Source organism: Schistocerca piceifrons, chromosome X, assembly GCF_021461385.2.
Source record: "Schistocerca piceifrons isolate TAMUIC-IGC-003096 chromosome X, iqSchPice1.1, whole genome shotgun sequence".
Lineage (NCBI taxonomy): Eukaryota > Metazoa > Arthropoda > Insecta > Orthoptera > Acrididae > Schistocerca > Schistocerca piceifrons.
The window spans coordinates 36,989,652-37,010,110 of NC_060149.1; the positions used below are offsets into that span (position 1 = coordinate 36,989,652).

Sequence of the window (20,459 nt, forward strand, 5' to 3'; positions counted from 1 at the left end):
TTTCTGAAAGTATTCGTATGGAGTGTAGCCATGTATGGAAGTGAAACATGGACGATAAATAGTTTGGACAAGAAGAGAATAGAAGCTTTTGAAATGTGGTGCTACAGAAGAATGCTGAAGATTAGATGGGTAGATCACATAACTAATGAGGAAGTATTGAATAGGATTGGGGAGAAGAGAAGTTTGTGGCACAACTTGACCAGAAGAAGGGATCGGTTGGTAGGACATGTTCTGAGGCATCAAGGGATCACCAATTTAGTATTGGAGGGCAGCGTGGAGGGTAAAAATCGTAGAGGGAGACCAAGAGATGAATACACTAAGCAGATTCAGAAGGATGTAGGTTGCAGTAGGTACTGGGAGATGAAAAAGCTTGCACAGGATAGAGTAGCATGGAGAGCTGCATCAAACCAGTCTTAGGACTGAAGACCACAACAAACAACAACTCTCTTATGTTAACAGTAATCAGTCAGAAATGAGAAAAAAAAAAAAGAATTTTAAGGAGGCAGATGACAAAACAAGAGGAGAAGTAAAAACATCCCAGCTTGCTTTGTCACATGACCCCCTCCCCCCCCCCCCCCCCAAATTGGATTGACCAGATAGTTATTGCAAATAGCTAACTGGGCTATTCAATGACTACACGTGATGCCAGAAAGTTGGTTTAACTTTCTACACAAAAAAGAATATTACACAAGAAATCTTATCAAACCTACAGAATCAGTTCTGCATTGGATAGCAGAGCAGGTTCCTACTTACATGAATCTGTCTTGCTTAAAAGAATAAATCCCCATGGGTTGCAAAAAGTTAAATTACAGTGCGCATTGCAATTCACTTTCTGGACACTTGCTCAGTGTTTACTATTTTTCACAAGTACTTTCACTCTTTTTCAATGAGCTTTTACACACTTTCTCACCAGGTTGTCCATGCCTTCAACATGTGCAAGTGGCAGTTAGTAAGGAAATGCATTGCTATCAGTTCCCTTGGAAGTGGCTCTCCTCTGCCCCAAGTACATGAAATAATCAGACTTTAGTACACTTACTTTTGCTTCTAAGTAAGTCTAAAAAAATGTTTAACACTAATGGCAAATGATAGTCATTACATCATAAATAAATACATTACATAGTTCTCATAACATTACAATAATTAGCCCTGAAATTGACTATAGTATGAAAGGTGTAGACTAGTAAAAATTTAAAATCAAATGCATGTTACACTACAAAACATTACTCTAAGTCATAACTGTCTGAAACTTAAACCTGAAAGATTTTGGTTTCTTTCCCATTTGCAAAGTAGCAAAGACTCATGATGTGCAGTAGCATAGATTTACTAATCATTACATTATGAAAAAAGAATAGTCACCATCACATAACTTAATTAGTATTCAGATCAAAAACAAGGGGATGGAAGTTGTTCCAAATCATTGCCCCACTTCTCTACTCAAGCCTGAGCACTACTCTCATTCAAACAGAAAATTAAATCCTCACAAAATCTCAAAATGTTACCAAATAGTTGACTTGTCGGAATATTCACACCAGACTAGCTCCACAGTTATCAGTTGATCAGCAAAATTACTGTTCTTTGTTTCAGTATTACCACTTTAAGCTCATAATTCCTCAAAACACAAATAGAAGTTTTCAGATAACTTATAGATCCAATGATGCAGCATTATATGACTTGTACCTCACTAAAATACTGCCCTTTCTGTTAACACTCCACAGTAACAGATCCTTATGCTAAGGCAAACTTAACTCTACTAATCAGACAAAATTATCATTTACAAAAATTATTTCACTGTATTCCATCAAACTGCTTGAGATTCTTGTCTGCATTAAAGCAAGTACCTCCTCTCCTTTTATGGGATAGACATTGCTACCCACACCATCATTCAACTTCTACTAGAATTGAAATTACACTTGCCTTACTACTATCATTTACATTACCCTTACCTGCGATTACAGCACATTTATATACAAGTGGCACTTTATAGCCACCTGGTAGAGTGCAAGCCAAAACTGGAGCACTGTCTAGTTTAAATGGTTTGATCCAGAATTAAAATCATCTCCATTTCTTTTACTTGAATTTCTCCTTCCATTTCCTTGTTCATTCTGGCCATCCTCCACCCAACCATTCCTTGAATTTCTACAGGTCTAATTACAGTCCTGTTCATCCTATTTACCTGAAATTCTCTCCCTGATTGATTATTGTCATCAAAATTCCTCCTACAATCTTCACTGATGGCTTCAGTCTGTCCACTTTATCAACATAATTTGAGAAATCACTAATAATACCCCTAGGGGCAGGTACAAGCAATTTTCTAACTTTCTGAGGCAACTTGGTTTCAAAACCCTAATTATTGATTCACTACCGAGGTCTTTGTCCAAATATTTCAGTTTATTTATCCAAAGCTGACAGAAACCTTTCAGAGTACCTTTCTTTGAGTCAAATCTCTCTCCTCCCCAAAATTCACTCAAAATTCTCTGCTGCTTCTCTTTGGACCAATATTCGTCTAAAAATGCTTTCTCAAAGCTATACCATGAAATATAACTTATCAGCTACCTGAGCTGCCCATCCATAAGCATCCCTTTTCAAAAAACCTCTCACAAATGACATTTTCTTTTTGTCATTCCGCATTTCAGGCAAATTCCCCAATGAAATCAGTTGGATGCACTTCCCCATATGGTTCAAAAGTATTAAATTTCGTACAATTAACAAATGAAGGACTATGAAACTTCCTGGCAGATTAAAACTGTGTGCCCGACCGAGATTCGAACTCGGGACCTTTGCCTTTCGCGGGCAAGTGCTCTACCAACTGAGTGCTTCGGTAGCTCAGTTGGTAGAGCACTTGCCCGCGAAAGGCAAAGGTCTCGAGTTCGAATCTCGGTCGGGCACACAGTTTTAATCTGCCAGGAAGTTTCATATCAGCGCACACTCCGCTGCAGAGTGAAAATCTCATTCTGGAAATGAAGGACTGTTTGGGACAGGACGTACTCTATGCTTTAGATTTTGTACCTCTTCCATCTTTTTCTCTATTTCAACCAATTTTGAATCTACATTTTTATTTACTTTTAACTGTTTTTCCTCTACCACTACTGCACACTTGGTTTCTACCTCCATTTCAAAATCATTTTTAATCCGATGGATTTGGTTCTCAAGTTTAATCCTGTTTTTAGCTCAGAATTTCTTGGTAGTGCCTCCAAATGTTTACAATTAGTACAGAATTTATAATTGTTTATAAGTCAACAATAGAATTTAAATTATGAACCTGCCATGTTAGCCGAGAGCGCTAATGCACTTCTTCCTGGACACTCTTCCATGAATTACCGTAGATGCAGACAGCTGGGGTACATACACTAATCCTGTCCCAGGGGGTACGGGGTGACGGCAGAAAGGGCATCCGGCCACCCCTTAAAATTAACATTGCCAAATCCGTTCCTAACCATACCGACCCTGCAAAACTGCGGGACAAAGGCATCAGGAAAAGAAATAGTTTAAGTTACGAAACACTTACCGATTTCACCCTATAACAAAAGATATTAACTAGGAATAGTCGAATTAAATTAGGAAGTTGATGACATACACAAAACTAGATCTGGTGTTATATTCTTTAAAACTGAGGGGCAACATTTCTCTTTTATGAAAATGCAAATTATACTCATGTATGTTAATGGTAATCAGTCAGAAATGAAAAAATGAATTTTAAGGAGGCAGATGGCAAAACAAGAGGGGAAGTAAAAATATCCCAGCTTGCTTCATCACAGGCAGTCACAACAAACACTGCAAAGAGGTGCTCTCGGAGCAGCTGGTGGAAGCGCAGTCTCGGATGGGGCTTAGCATGGGGGTGACATGGCACCTTGGCAGGCAGCAAGATGGCAGCAGTGACTGCAGCGGTGACTGGAGACGGCTGTTGGTAGCTCAGATCGTGAGTGGCTTTCCATCAGTGGAGCACTGGCTTAAATACGAGGGTCAGTCAAAAAGTAATGCCTCCTATTTTTTTTTCTACGTTTAATTGTCAGGAAATTTAAATGCAATTACATAGGTTGAAAACCACAACATTGAGGATCATTTTGTCATTTTTCAATGTAATCTCCGCCCATCTCTACAGTTTTGGTCCATCTTTGAACAAGGGCATGTATCCCAGCACGGTAAAAATCACAGCTCTGCTTCCTAAGCCATTGACGCACGGATGTTTTGACGGCCTCCTCATCTTCAAAATGAATCCCACGATGAGCTTCTTTTAGTGGCCCGAACAGATGGAAGTCTGATGGTGCCAGGTCAGGGCTGTATGGGGGATGAGGCAAAACTTCCCGTCCAATTTTGACAATCTCGTCAGAGGTGTGACGACTGGTGTGTGGTCTTGCATTGTCATGCAAAAGAAGAACATCTGCCATTGATTTTGTTGGGCGAACTCGCTGAAGACGTGCTTTAAGTTTGTTGAGGGTTGTGACGTATTGAACAGAATTTATTGTGCATCCCTGCTCCAAAAAATCAACCAGAATCACACCCTCTGTATCCCAGAAAACTGTTGCCATAACTTTCCCTGCCGATCGCACAGTTTTGAATTTTTTCTTCCTCGGCGAGCTTGTGTGACGCCACTCCATTGACTGCCTCTTTGATTCGGGTTCAAAAAAATGCACCCATGTTTCGTCCCCGGTCACAATTTTTTTCAGAAACTCATCTCCCTCCAAACGGAAGCGCTGCAAGTGTTGGGAGGCTATTGTTTTCCTTGCCTCTTTATTCTGATCGGTTAACATTCTTGGAACCCACCGTGCACAAACTTTTGAGTACCCCAATTGTTTAATAATCGTGATCACACTGCCTTTACTAAGAGAAATAATGCGACACACTTCATCTGCAGTCACCCGACGGTCACCACGAATGATGTCATCAACTTGCTGAATGTTGTGTGGAGTCACTGCACTCACCGGCCTGCCGCTCCGCTTTTCGTCAGTCAACGGTGTTTGCCCTTCAGCTTCCTTACAACGACGAACCCATCGTCTAACAGTGCTGACATCCACTGTCACAACACCATACACCTTCTTCAGTCTTTCATGAATGCGTATGGGCGTTTCACCTTCTGCATTCAAGAATTCAATCACACAACGCTGTCTCAAACGAACATCGATGTCGGCCATCTTACAAACTTCTGCTGTGCTGCCACCTGTTGACACAGAAAGTTACTACTGCAGTGGATTGCAGAAGAAGGTTTGAGGAATGGCGCCAAATTCAAATTTTTCACTTAACTTAATTTCTTTAAGTAGAAAAAAAATGGGAGGCATTACTTTTTGACCGACCCTCGTACATGCCTGCTGAAGGATACATGCGCAAGTATCATGTGAGCATGTGACCATGCAGATGTAAATCAGTGCCCATGATTGCAGTGCTGTGTGCTGGCTATTAATTGCATGCCCCCCAGACGCTTTGGCGACTGCTGGCAGCTTGTACCTTGCCTCTACTTGACATCCCTGCCTCCTTAAAAGGAGAAGGTGCAGCCATCTCAAAGAAGTGCCACACATGAGGGAGGAGGCACACCATAGCTGCCAGCACTGACTGTCTAAACAACTGGAACAAAACAACAGTACAGTCAGCCAACGTGTAAACATGTGACTGAAAAATGGCCAACACGTGGATAATGAATTTAATGTAACCTTGCATTCCACAAGCACAGAATAGAACTAAAACATTATATAGAAAAAGAACCTTGTACATCGCATGAATATTTGCATTAGAATGCAAGCTACGATGAACAAGACTGCTGAGTACGGGTTAAAAAAAAAAAAAAAAAACACATTGCAGAATAACTTCCAAAAGCTCAGTGGAAGGCACATGAATATACTAAATGAAACTGCTAAACAAGAAATTGAGCCCCAAAACAACAAACGCACGTCGGTGGAGCTTGCAACGAAACGTCCACAAAGACGCAAACCAGGGTCCAGAATAACACATGACAGGGTCTGCAGTGTCATTGGGAACAGTGAGACTGGTGCGAGAGCTGCCAGCACCAACAGAAGTGGGCACAGGCAGCCGCAGTGATGCCATTGGGAACAATTGGGCCGACAGTAGCAGCGGCGGCGGCGGCAGTGGTGGTGGCAGTCACGGCAGTGGCGAGAGGAAAGGTCGTGGCAGTGCCAAAGAACTCACTGACATAGCAGCTAATGTTGGTGCCAACAGGACTGACAGTTAGAGGAGGGCCTGCCGTCACAAGGCCAGCGCTGACAGAACTGATGCTGATGACAGATGAATCAGTGTCTGATTGTGTCACAAGCTAGGGTTGGACGAAGAGTAACAGGACTCCCGCCGTAGGACCCTGTGAACCGTCCGAGGGCCACACCATATGACAACACTGCAAACAACCTGATAGAAAATGGGCCAGCTTTCCACACACACAACTTCTGGATGCCGAGTCCGGACACTGTTCTTGAACAAGTTCACTTGAACACTGTGGTGATGACTGATCGATATTAACCAAGGCCATGGCATGCTCATTACTTAGCAGAAGGCAACCGTCACAACAAAATGTACACCTAACCAGTCCACCAAAAAGTTTCCATGCATGTCCCTGGACGAGAGCCTGGAAAAATTGGACAACACAAACAAAAAAATTTTCCACATCCTCAGTGGCAACAAAATGAGCATTGCATTACCTACCTCATGTGTCATAGACTATAAACTGCAGCTATTGGTGGTACAGGTCCCAGTCCTCTTTCTCACCATCAAACACATGGAAGGTTCGCACAGGTGGGGGAAGGGGGGGGGGGGGCATGCCGAGTAGAAGTTAAAACCTGAGCAAGCTGAGTTACACCCTGCAGCAATTTCTGAATTTTCTGCTCATGTAACTGAAAAACTTGAGACAAACACAGCTCAGACAATGTGCAGACATGATAATGGAAAGAGAGAGACAAACTTAATGCAAAAATATGCTGCCAGTGAACTGATACTTGGACCTTCAAGTACTGAAAAGAACTCGGACCAAAAGTTTCATTTGAGAAAGGTCACACTTGTACAACACATGAATGGGCCATCTGAAGTATGCTGAAGAGACAACAACTATAAAATTTGGTTCACATATGTGCATGTACTGAAAAATGTGCCATGTCATAGGAAGTGCAAAATGTGATAGGCACCACTGCCTACAGCAACACGAGAAGCACGAGACATTGCCCTAACAAATGAACCATCAGACAAGCAAAAATCCACTCGATTGGGAAACCACATGAACAAACTTGAAAATGAACCCTTTTCCAGAAAACGAACTAACAAGGGGAGGCCGCCAATTGTGAAATTCAGATTCGACTCATACTGCGCATAATAAAAGCCCATGGCCAGAGGTGTAATGTGGCAAAGCACCAAGATGCACTTCTCAGCCGTTGTCGAGAAAATCGAGTTAAAAGAAACCGTTGCGGTGAAATACTCTCTACGATCAACAATTTTCTACAGCGTTGTGGCGCAGCGGTAAGTGCTCGGGGTCGTAATCCGAAGGTCGCCGGATCGAATCTCGCGCCATGCAACCTTTTTTTTGTATGTTTTTTGTAATTGGAAAAAAAAAAATGTTATTAATTGTCTTCATAATGTTAACCACGTATAGTTAACGGAAGACATAGAAACGATATTCCGAAACGAATACGTATAGCGTAAGTCAAACGTTCGAATTAGAATAGAGATCCCACGAACACAAATTTGCTGTGGCAGGTATGAAATATAAACTCCGTTACTCGCTCGTTACACTTGAAGGACAGATGTTGAATGGGCCGAAACGAGCCGCCGCATAACAGCGTAGTTGCCAGCTAACTTCGAAAGAAGGTAGATGCGGTCCCTAGCGCAACTTATAACATCGTCGAAAATCAGTGCTGACGGGAGAGCTTTGGTACACCCTGTTAAAAAAAAAGCGGAAAAATGGAGGCGGTACAATTGGAGAGCGATCCGCCTTCACCAACATGCATAAGCAATTCATATATATATATATATATGTGTGTGTGTGTGTGTGTGTGTGTGTGTGTGTGTGTGTGATAGACACACACACACACACACACACACACACACACACACACACACACACAAAAAATTGCATGGCGCGAGATTCGATCCGGCGACCTTTCGATTACGAACCCGAGCGCTTACCGCTGCGCCACGACGCTATAGGATATTGTTAATCGTAGAGAGTATTTCACCGCAACGGTTTCTTTTAACTGTCGATTTTCTCGACAACGGCTGAGAAGTGCATCTTGGTGCTTTGCCACATTACACCTCTGGCCATGAGCTTTTATTATGCGCAGTATGAATCGAATCTGAATTTCACAATTGGCGGCCTCCCCTTGTAAGATGCAGCAAAACAGTAAAAGCGACATGAAGAATCAAAACACTAAACCTTTATGCTTGTTACCAAATGTTCTATCCTGCCAGGTTTGCTGAAGTGAGACAGTCACTTTGCAATAACAACCGTTTATTTACAGGAACTAAGCTAAGTACAATCTCTGAGAACAATGTCTACGAAACTGGAGAACAGCAGTGTATTAAGGGGCAGGGAAGATTAATGACGATATAGTCACGTGAGGCTGCTAACTCATAGGCAGTCTCCTGATGAGCAGCAGGTGCTGTGATAATATGGTCCTATGAGGCTGAGAGCTTGTAGGCAGTCTACTGATAATGACACGGTCCCACAAGGCAACAAGCATGTGGACAGTCACAACAAACAATGCGAAGCGATGCCCTCGGAGTGGCTGGTGGAAGCACATCATCAGAGCGGGCTCAGGACGAGGGTGGCACCCCACTTTGGCGGTCAGCAAAGTGGCAGCAGCAGGTGGTGTCTGTAACGGAGACTTGAGCTGGCTATTGGTTGCTCAGAGCTTGAGACATAACTGGCTGTCTGTGAGCAGAGTGCGACTGTAGTACATGCCTGCTGAAGGATATGTGCAGGACATCACGTAAGCACGTGACCATGTGGACGCAAATTAGTGCCCACGATTGCAGCACTATGTGCTGTGACTTGCACACCACATAGTGGCAAGACTGACACTCCCAGACACTGTGGCGATGCTGGCAGCTTGACTGTACACAGTTCCTTGTGTCTTCTGTTTACAAATAACCTCCTAGGTGAGGTAGGGGCTGTACCTGGCCTGCGAAACATACACGTCAATGTGGTGGTCGAAATATGCAGGGGAAGCCCTACACAGTCAACACAAGCAACACATTTAAATTTTATGTCCAGTTTTTAGACCTAAGTTTTCAAGGTTATTTTATCTGAGACACTTGATTTTAATCGGACACAAAGAAAAAATCTGAAGTCTGCTTATATAAGTAAGTATAAGTAAATAAACATGTGAATTTCACAGATTTTACGCTTAGCTGGTTTGGTGTCACCTTTTACACTAGTGTGCCAAAGATGAACGCTGCAGCATCAGTACATCTTATAAAAACAATGTAAAAGCGGAGCACAACAGCCCGTTTCTTCCACTTGGAGTGGCTAACAGTGCCAAGAATGATCGGACATAATAACAAAAGCGTCAAATGAAGCTCGAATGTGACACTGATGATCTGTTCAGGACCAAGTGCAACTATCATTTGAAACTACAGCAGGCCTTACTATCTTGTACATTCTCAGATACCAGTGTTTTCTTCCTACAGTTTGCAGAAGAAACATTTGCTAGTGTCATCATGATGCCACAACAAATGATCTTCAGTCTCAGATCAACAATAATTTTTGAACCTCTTCCCTGCCAAAAATTATTATGCTGTTGGTTGCTCTGAGCTTGGTACATAAGTGGCTCTCCGTAAACGGAGCACCAACTTAAAGTACATGCCTGCGGAAGGATACATGCGTGGTATTGTGTGAACGTATTTAAAAAACTGATAGTTGGCTTTCATGAAACAAGATGTGTACTTTTTTAAGCTATTACTTCAACCACATAGGACTCTGAATTTCCCTGTGTGTGACATTCAGCTCATAATTTTTGTTTGTTCCATTGAGCAGGGTTCATCCTTCATATTAAATCATGTTTTGAGAACTGGTAACACCAGTAAACAGTCATTATTGTCTGTTTCAAATATTGGGTCTGTTTTGATTGTTGTTCTACAGAGGGGTAGCAATTACTTTGTAATAACAATTTTTGGCCATGTCACTGTTGTGTAAAAGTCAAACATCAGTTTACTGCGAGAGCAGAGAACACATGGTTACAGTGCCTTCATCAGAATTTAAATTCTGGTGAAGGCGCTCTTAGAAGTGTTGAAACCTGGTTAATAAGACTAAAAATTGTGACCGATGGCTCATTTGTTTCAATTTTAATTTATAAATGGTCACTAAAAAAAGCAACCATGTTTAAAACTTTAAAAGTAGAGATGTTTAGTGAGTGCATTTGGTTGGGTTTTGTGATTTACATAATGTGAAGAGAGAATGTTTGCGAATGTGTTGTCATAGCTGTTACTACATTACAGGATCAGCAGCTTCCGTGCACAAGCGCTACCAAGCAAAGTGAAAGGAAGGTATTGCTTCTACCTCATTCTATCAAGCAACCTGAAAAAGCTTCCTCACAGTCAGACCTAACAAATCAGTCTACAAAGAAAGTAAGTTGTTAGTTTTACTATTTTAGGTTTCTTATTGTTGAATTGTAGTACAATGTTTATTTTTACAGAAATATGTTGCAGGTTCACATACTTATGGTCACAAAAGATCGCAGGCTAACTGATTGTAACACATCAGGTGCTCAGTATTTCAGTGGCACATGTGATGATACTAGTGATTCTCGTTCAGTTTTACAAGCTAAATCTTCAAAAGATGTAAGTATAACACTGTAATGTGTGGAAGTTCATTGTAATACTGTTTTAATCAATGTAACAGGCACAGTTATTTGTGGGATTCAAACCCCATCTCTCCTTCCAAATTTAAATTTTCCGAGGTTCCCCAGAATGTCCATCTATCACATCTATACTCTGCTAACCACTGTGAAGTGCATGACAGAGGGTACATCCCAATCTACCGCACATCAAGACTTGCTTCTATTTGATTCACCTATGGAATATGAGAACAGTGGTTGCTGAAATCCCTCTATGCATGCAGTAATAAGTCTAATCTTGTCATTACAGTCTCTACATGAGTAATATTTAGGAGGTTATATGATATCCCTAGAGTCCTAACTTAAGAATTTTTGTTGAAGTTTTATAAGTAGGCTTTCACAATATAGTTTGTCAATCTTCAAGCATCACACCCATTCAGTTTTTTCTGCATCTCAGTGACATTCTCCTGTGGGTCAAAGAAATCTGTGATTATTTGTTCTGCCCTTCATTGTGTATGTTCACTATCCCTTGGTAGCCCTATAAAGTACTTGTACAGCAAGCTTAAACAATATTATATGTGAATGGAATGAATATCGCTGCTGTCAGCTACAGCAGATCAGGTGGAATCAGCAGCGACAAGCAAAAATGTGTACTGGCCCAGGATTCGAACTCAGAATTTCCTGCCTACTAGGCAGGTGGGGTAACCACTGTGCCATCAGGAACACAGCGCTATTGCAACTGCATGGACTATCTCAGTACACCTCACGGCCGATCCACATTCCCACCGAGTGCCACCTATCCGCAGTCCCTGTCCATTATACTCCCGTTCGCTACTCAGAGATTCCCACAGGAGGTCGAATGTCTTTCATGCAGGAGATCCTGGATTTGAACCTCAGTCCTGTACACATTTTTGCTCGTTGCCACTGATTCCACTTAATGTCCTGCTGCAGCTGACAGCAGTGATACCCATTCCATTCACATGTAATGTTTCACAGCTACGGGATCTGCGTGGTGTTCATCCTTTTGAAGGAGGAGACAACACACATTCATATAGTTAAACAATATTCTAGAATGGGCCATACGATTGTTGTTTAAGCAATCTCCTTTGTAGACTCTCAGTATTTTTCCAGCATCATAGCAATGAACTGAAGTCTACCAGCTACTTTACGTGTGATTGGTTTGAAGCTGGCACAGTACTTACAGTAGAATATCTTTGGCTTCCCTCTGACAACCGTGCCTCCATCCTTGCTACCATCCCTGTTTTCCTTTCCCTGTTGCTTCATAACCTGGATTGTGAGTAACTGAATCTACTTTCCCTTCTTCCCTTTCTTTCCCCTCTCTCCTCCCTGATGAAGGAACATTTGTTCCGAAAGCTAGGAACGTAAATTTTTGGTTCTGTTTTTTGTGTATCTATCGGCTGTACTGAGCTGAGGTAAGTAGTGGCCAGCCCCTCTATCTCTTTGTTAGTATTTGTTTCACATCTCTATATGAGATTTTCCATTAATCATTTAGATCACCTATATAATCATTCTATTTCATATTCCTACAAATTGTTTCATCCAGCTATTTGAGTTGACTGGTTCCTATTGTCATTCATTCATAATCATAAGATACAGTGTTGTGTTTTGTGAAGTGCAAAATTTTACATATCTCTGCATTTAAATGAGCTCTTGTTCAGTCTGTGAAGGCCCAAGGAATGTCTACCAGCCCCATGTCCACCTCTGCCTTCTGGCATCATGTGGATGCGGTGTGGAGCAGCATGTGGTCAACACATCGCTCTCCTGGCAATTTTACAGGCTTTGCAGACCATGGAGCTGCAACTTCTTCTTCTTCTTTCTTTTTTTTGTCAAGTAGCTCCTCAGGTGGTATCTTGAGGTGGAGGGCACCCTGAACCAGTCCTTCCACAAAGGAAAAATCCTCGGCAGTATCGAGAATCAAACTCGGGTCCTCCACATGGCAACAATCTGTGCTGACTACTCAGCTACAGAGACATACACTGCACATTTAAAGCAAGTTAAAAATTTTTGCACCACTTTGAAATCTCACCAGGATTTTACTGAATATTTGTGCAAATTTTTTTAGGCAGTATCTCATAATAGGTAACTGCATCATCCACAGAAAGTGTGAGCTAACTATAAATATTTTAACAGCTGTGGGTGTTCTCTGGTTGAGATTAGTGTATCAGGGTGAGTCAGAAAGAGCTCAGCAGCAGCAGCAGCAGGAACCTTTATTTACTTGCCGGCAGTGTGTACACATACTCAGGCAGCCAGAGGTCCTGCTCAGCTGCGATGTGAGGTGGAGCAGCCGGGTTGGATTGTAGGCGAGGGTGGCAGGTGGCATCTGGCACTGGCAAATGCCCATTGGCTCAGTGGCTGGGAGGACTTGAGTTAGACCCTCAGTTGATTGATTCTGTTGGTGAATCCCCTGGGAGGCTGTCCAGTCGGGATGACAGTTGAGCAGTGGCGGCCTCAAGGAAGGCATTGACTTTTAATGTAAAGACTCACTGATTCGATTACCAACCTGCTATGGATGACCAGTATTTATACGCACCAAAGCATGTTTGTTGTGGTGTGGCTGCTGCAAATGTCATGTATGCCATGAGCTGGTCACCAACCAACGGGCAGGTTGTGGCATCTAGTGTGGGCGTCATGACACAGTGCCTGCAAATGGCAAATGGGTTCGTTAGGGCAATGAGATGTCTTATGTTAGACACATATTGTTACTCTCTCCCTCTTTTGGAAGAATTCAGCCCTCTGAATTCTGTCCACTACTGTACCTGGAAGTAATAACTTTTACAGTTCATCTCGGACACATTCTATTAGTTCTTGGCTCACATTACTTGTAGTAGTCCTGTTTGCAACTCCCCAATACCTAAGTTTCTTCCTCACAGGCACCATCACTAATAGTACAGTGTGTCCCACAAAGGAGTTTACACTGTTTGAACATTTGATAACTTGAACAAAAATAGCAAAAGCTATGAACTTTTAGGTTGTGTAGATGACCATGCATTACTGATGTTATACTGTTGAAGATGTTCAAAATGTCATGTGTTAGTAATACAGCATTTATGATGCTGCAGAATAGAATGACACACACGTGTTATGGTTGCCATTGAAATGGATTCAATGGCAGTCACAATAGCCTCGCTCGTGTCACCCAGCGTATGTGGCTTTGTAGCATAGATGATATCCTTCAAGTTTCTCATGGAAAGAAATCTAAAGGCATTAGATTGGGGGATCTGGTTTGAAACTCAATACTTCCTCATCGACCTATCCACTTCCCAACAAATGTGGTGGTGCATCATCTTGGTGAAAACAACAATCTTCACCTCGGTACAGTTGGTGAACAGCTGGTACAATTTGTTCCTGCAACATGGAAAGCTACTTTACATCTGTCACTGTTCCTTCAAAAAAGAATGGCTGTACAAGTCCTCTTGACAGGCATACCACACCACACTAGCAACCCAGAAATATTAACAGCTTGTTCTTCCATAACATGGGATTATCTCTTGCCCAGTATACACAGTTATGGCAATTGATGTTTCCATTCAGTTTAAATGTCACCTCATCAGATCAAACAATGACATCAGTCAGCTGTTCATTATCACAAATCCATTCACAAAATTCAAGGCACTTATCCAGATAATCCTCAGGCATTGTATGAAGAAACATGGGAATGTAGGGTTTCTACTTTGCTTGCTTTAAAATGTGGTGAATGCATGATTTGCTTACACCCAATTTATGCACAACTTGCCATATGGATGTCTTTGGGGATCTTGTGAAAAGTTGTCTGTACCACTGCATTCACCCCTCTTTTGTCCACTACTGATTTCTTCCTGCCACATTGTCCCTTCTTCAGATCACACTCACTTCCTTCCCGGTGTAATTTGTCCCATAATTTAGTTATTGTTACACATGATGGTGGTGCAGTATCAAATTCTACCTGTTATTGTCTCTGCACTTCTGTTTTGTTTTCAGATTTCCAATAACACTTTAAAATCCACTTTCTTTGGTCCAAGGACAAGTTTCCAGCCATCTTTTTATTAATGTGTAGTTACTGGCAACTGAAAATAAACAAATGAATGGCTACACACCCTAATCAAGAGAGCACCATATAATCACAATTGGATCAGGTTGTCATTAATACCTCCTTTGGTATTACAGCTCAAATAGTGTAAAGCCCTTTGTGGGACACCCCGTATAAGCCTGCAGGTGGAAGGTGGATAGGAGCAGGACCTTTTCAACACTACATTTTAAGATACACTATACTTGGGATAGTAATGGATGACACCTGTTGTTAGCAAATTTATGAGTGTGACTGATGTGGAAGTTCTTGACATGATCAGTATTGGCTGATGCTCATTATGATGCTTCCTTATATACCCAAATAGTTGCTGTAGTGAAATCCAACCATTCTGGGTGGTAAGCATCTGGTCCAGTAAGGCAAGAAGGCTAGGACACTTAGAATAGGCTTTCTGTAGAGAGATTTTCAAAGGGAAGATCAGGAAGGGAGAGTAGTTAATAGGTGGAATTTGATTATGTGGTTGCAATAATGGTGGCAGGTAATTGAAAAGAGGGACCAAAGATGTCATAGTGTGTGTGATCGATTATTAGGCTTTCTTCTTTGTATCTCTAGTCACTGTGTGTTACTCAACTGTCCTTGGTCATAGCATGTGCAGATGACAGTTAACAGGTCTGCCACCTAAAAGAGCCACTGGGGTCTAAACTTCGAAAGTATTCGTTTCCTCCCCATTGACATTTCCCACGAACACTTTTACATGGGTTCTTCAACTTGTGTACAGGCTGAGCTTGCATGACCCTGTACTGTTTGTACCAGCTTTGTAGGGCAGACTGTGACTCCCTTGGCCCGACACAGCAGCAGTTCCAAAGTGGAGTGTAATATGTGGGACTTTTCAGGTGCAACAAGTAATAAAACATGCACCTTTGGCTGTATGAACTTTTTCAGAGATCTCCATCATCTTAAATGAATAAACTGACTCTGTTACCCAGAACAGAACATAAATTTTCAGGTGTTCTGCGTTATCAGTACCAAATACTGTCTTCAAACAGAATGATTTCCCATCCAGTTCTACTCTGCGCCATTCCAGATCGACTTTGGTAGTATGTTTACACAGACAATTCAGTCCAAGTATGACATAATTGTTTTTTCTAATATGAGGAAGTACTTCCATGCAAGACCAGAAGTCTTTCTCTCCCACTTGGAAGTTTAACCATGCCAAAACTAAGTGAATGAAGACTGCTCTCACCTACGCCACTTAGTATACCCTGAGGCAGGTTCAGATTCTTAACACCGTGTATACCTTGACTTGCTATGGATACCTGTGACCTTGTATCCAATAAAAATTTGCACATCCTTCCTCCTCCATAGGTACTCAAACAATAGTATGCCACTGATTCAGCACATGGTTATTCTGTGCTTACATTTACTGGTAATGCTACACAGTGGGCACACTGTTCCCTTTCTCTTTTAACACAAAGATCTGAGCTCTAACCTGTGATCACATTCCCTGTGCTTGTGGAAACCTGCATGGACTTTCCTGTTCTGAGTGTCCCACTCTAATACACCTTGTACCCTGAGGTTTCCTACAATTTTGCTGATGTGACCATGCTGACCAGATCAATAGCACATCATTTTTATGTTAAAAATCACTTTCTTTTCCCCCATACTGGTCAATGCATATATCTGCTAATACTATCGCAGTTACTACAGCTTCATTTAAGGATATTGGGTACTCCACTTGTGCTTTGTACGTAATTTCAATTGGCAAACCCCTAGTATTGGACAATCATAACTGATTATACAGCAGCATTTTTGTCACAGAACGGATAGATTCAGCTTGAATTGCAGTGTTCTCTGGGACAATGACTTAACTGAAATCTATATCAGTAATTATTACTTGTTACACTATCATGCCATATGTTGTGAAACCACAGTATTTTGTTTATATGTGACTGAAAATGAAATGAAATGGAAAAAAAAACCACCTGTTTAAGATGTTTACTGCTCTGTATTGCGATCTCAGTATATTTCAGTCATTTTTCCAGCTCAGTTGTTTCCATTGAAATAATGTACCAAATTTTTTAATGGTTGTGTAGAAAATAAGGAGAGACACAAAAATAATAAAAACTTAAGAAATTGTAAGTCAAATGGTATGAATTGTGAATATTAAGTGCAGAATACGTGTCACACTTTTAAAGAAAACACAGACTCACAGTTCTATACAAACAGTATGTAACGTCATAACTGATTAAAACTTAGCTGTAGACTGGGAGTCAAATCTGGACCCTTGCCTTTCACAATACATTTTGTGTGTTGAACTATCCAGTCAAGATTTATGATTCAAAAAATCATTCTGGAAACAGTTAGGCTGTACCTAAGGCATTTCTCCATAATATCCATTTTGCAAGCAGTGATAGTCCAACAAGGAATGCAGAATAGTTTCTGAGCCATATAACTCCTGTGAAGTTTGGGTGGTGAGAGAAAGGGACTGAGAGAATTGAAGCAGTCAAAGTGGGCCATGCCTGGATAGCTCAGTGGGTATGAGCATTGCATGAAAAAGGCGAGAGGCCAAGTTTGAGTCTTGGAATCACACACAGTTTTAATCTTGTCAAGAAGTTTCACAACTTTGTACACTCCACTGTAGACTGAAAGCTTCATTTTGGAAACAACCATTAGGTTCTGGCTAAGTCACTTCTCCAAAATTTAAGTTCTGTCAGGTGAGCTAATACAGCAAAACATGGAGGGGAATTTGTGTGAAGTTTGAAAGCAAAAAGCGACGAAAGATCAGCCATCTGCTATCTCAAGATAGACTCTGATTTTATCATCCTCCCTGCAGACAAATCACTCTCATGATCGCCTTACAGAACTGTGTGACTTCACCTACAAGTTCTGCTGCAGCAATATATGACTCCCCTCACCCTCTGCCCCCCCCCCCCCTCCACCCACACACCCTACATGTGCATCCCCAAATCAATAAACCCAACAGTGCCCCATTGTTGCTAATCACCAAAGGAATCTCTGCTCTTGTTGACCAACACCTCCAATTAGTTGTCCACAGCCTAGGGTCCCATATTAAAGATAGGAACCATTTTCTTCACTAACTGTCAACCGTCCCCACTCCATTATCTGGATCCCTCTTTGTCACTGCGGATGTGCCACCTCCCTGTACACTAATGTACTCCATGCCCGTAGCCTTGCTGCTTTTGAACACTACCTTTTCCCCTGCCCTTCCAGCTCCAAATCCTACATCCTATTCTATCTGTTGTTGTGCCCGACTTCTTGGACACTGAGGTCGCTAGTAATAATGCATTTAATTAGAACACTCTAAATGAGTAATACTTTATTAACTACCACAAAACTTATCTTTGCTTGCCAGGCTCAGCTGTAGCTATGGAACAACACACGTGAACTCGTGGTTCAGAACACACTAAATGACCCATGATTCCTGAGTGGTGAATTGAAACAGGTTCAGAATGACCTCACTCCCCAATGGTTGACACAGACTGAGTCATGGCTAGTAGACAGCATGACGGCATTACTCTGACAGGATCTTCCTGGAAGTGGGCAGGATCTCACCTCAAACAGAACTGTGCTCCTGGTCAGTGGCATCACTATTTCAGATCAGAGGCACAGCAGTGGTGCCTCGGAACTACAAGAGGCACGGCTTCTTTCTAGCATCTCATTGGATGCATCATGATACCACTTTGCATTGCAGTGTATCTGCAGTGGCTGATACTTCTTGCACCGCTCTCGATACTTGACGTCAGGGTTCTATATGCATCTACATCTTCATGAATAGCTACTTCTCATGTGAGGGGAAGATATAAATTCTCACCTAACGATACATGGTTACCTTCTGAGTAAGGTACTGCGAGAATGGGAAATGGAAAGTGGTTCATGAATTGCGCCTGTATAGATCAATCATAAAGGGCAGTTATCAAGGAACTATTTGGAAATACACAAAATTGATATTTATCTTGGGTTAAGCAAGAGTAATATTGACAGGGAGCGTGATTACGCAGAGGAGTAATACAATGATGTTTAATACTGATAATGATACTGCCTATCAGCTAGTTTCTTAGAAAGTGAATGAAATTCTTCTTGCGAAGCTTATCATGGCAAGGTTTTGGGCTAGAGTGTGAACAACAATGTGTCTACCAACAGCTTGTGCTCATCTGTTTGCTATTTGAGATATCCATTTCGCAGGTATTTAATTTATCTTAACGTATTCCAGCTCTGCCAAATCATAACATGTTCTTGATTGTAATTCCGTCACAGTTGCATGTAATTATGCTGGCGACTAGTTTCGAAGTACAAAGTTCATTTTCAATTTCAAGACATATGTATTAAAGCTACATTAACAGTGCTTGGGTACTAGTCTAGTTTAACTGCACTTTGTGAACACGTCTACATTGTGAAACTGGTCTGCATGCATTGTGATTATGCATCATGTGTATATTACATTTGTGTAAATTGACTGACACCTAATCAACTGCTGTTAGTGCAGTTTTAATTGGCCTGGCTTGAAAATGAACTTTGTAGTTTGAAATAGTCACCAGCGTAATCAAACACAAATGTGGCAGAATTACAATAAAGAGTTTAAGTTACCCAAGTCATTCATGTTGTTTTTTTAAAAAAAAAAAAAAAAAAAAAAAATGGAATTCACATATAAAGTAAAGAAAGCAGTCCTCCATTTCTCTATCATCCATTGTGTGTACTAGTACCCCCTGTAAATGATCTCTTATTATGAGCCTTTAACAGTGCAGAAATGGTTGGTGTAATGGATATGTAACACCTTCATTGTTGTGTTGTACTTCATACACAACGGTAAAGAGAAATGAGTTACAGAGTGTTGCAGCAGCTGTCGTCATAAGGAAGCAGGATAGGAGCAGCAATGATTAGCGAACATGTAAATACAGTAAACAGAAGTTTTACTTATCTTGTAGATTTCTCCAAGCATTTGAAGAAACTTTACAAACGAACAAACAGCAATAGAATCCAGCCATTACGAGAAGCAAACTAAAGCATCATGCAATGTGAGGCTCCTGCTACTAATGCACAAGCGAACTGTCAGACTGACTGACTAAGAGTGAAGACTGTTGAAGACTATGCCTGCGACTGAGACTGGGCCATGTAGCTGCCACCAGCCATCCAATTTGCAGCAGCAGAGGACGCTTGTAGTCAGAGCCACTGAAGGCATGACTTAACAGGCATTCATCATTCGATCCATGGGCTCCCTGCATGACCGCTGTTATTGTCTGTTGGAACCATGAGTTTTGATTGCCAACTGTGAGACACTGGTGAGTGTGGTATCAATCTATGATACTACATTCGTGACATTTCTCTCAGCCTCCTTGACTGGACTTTCAGGATATTAAACGTGTGATCTGAAATTTTTGCCACTGTGTGAGAGGTGAATATTTAACTAACTGTCCAACTCTATTGAGTTTGATCTGTTTTCAATATGCCAATGACCCTCCATTACATTTTGTCCAGTAGATGATGCATGAGGGCCATTCAACAAAGTTGAATAGCCAAGGTGCCCTTTTACCCTATCACAGTAAGCATCTACATAGCTGAGATTAAAAATCAATGCTTGGAACAGTTCAAATCCTGGTAAGAATTTTTTTATTCCCAGTATCTGTCTGGCAAGGGGAGGAGAGATGCAGGCATAACAT

General features: G+C 41.5%; 1 protein-coding gene across 5 annotated transcripts in view; it reads left to right on the forward strand.

Moving 5' to 3' along the window:
* Window positions 1-20,459, forward strand: part of LOC124721877 (molybdopterin synthase catalytic subunit-like) — a 119,535-nt gene that overhangs the window by 24,742 nt on the left and 74,334 nt on the right. For all 5 annotated transcript variants that reach the window (XM_047247021.1, XM_047247022.1, XM_047247019.1 and 2 more), the window contains 2 exons: window positions 10,423-10,551; window positions 10,633-10,764. In XM_047247021.1, coding sequence (XP_047102977.1) covers window positions 10,423-10,551; window positions 10,633-10,764 — 261 coding nt within the window. The remainder of the gene's footprint in view (window positions 1-10,422; window positions 10,552-10,632; window positions 10,765-20,459) is intronic.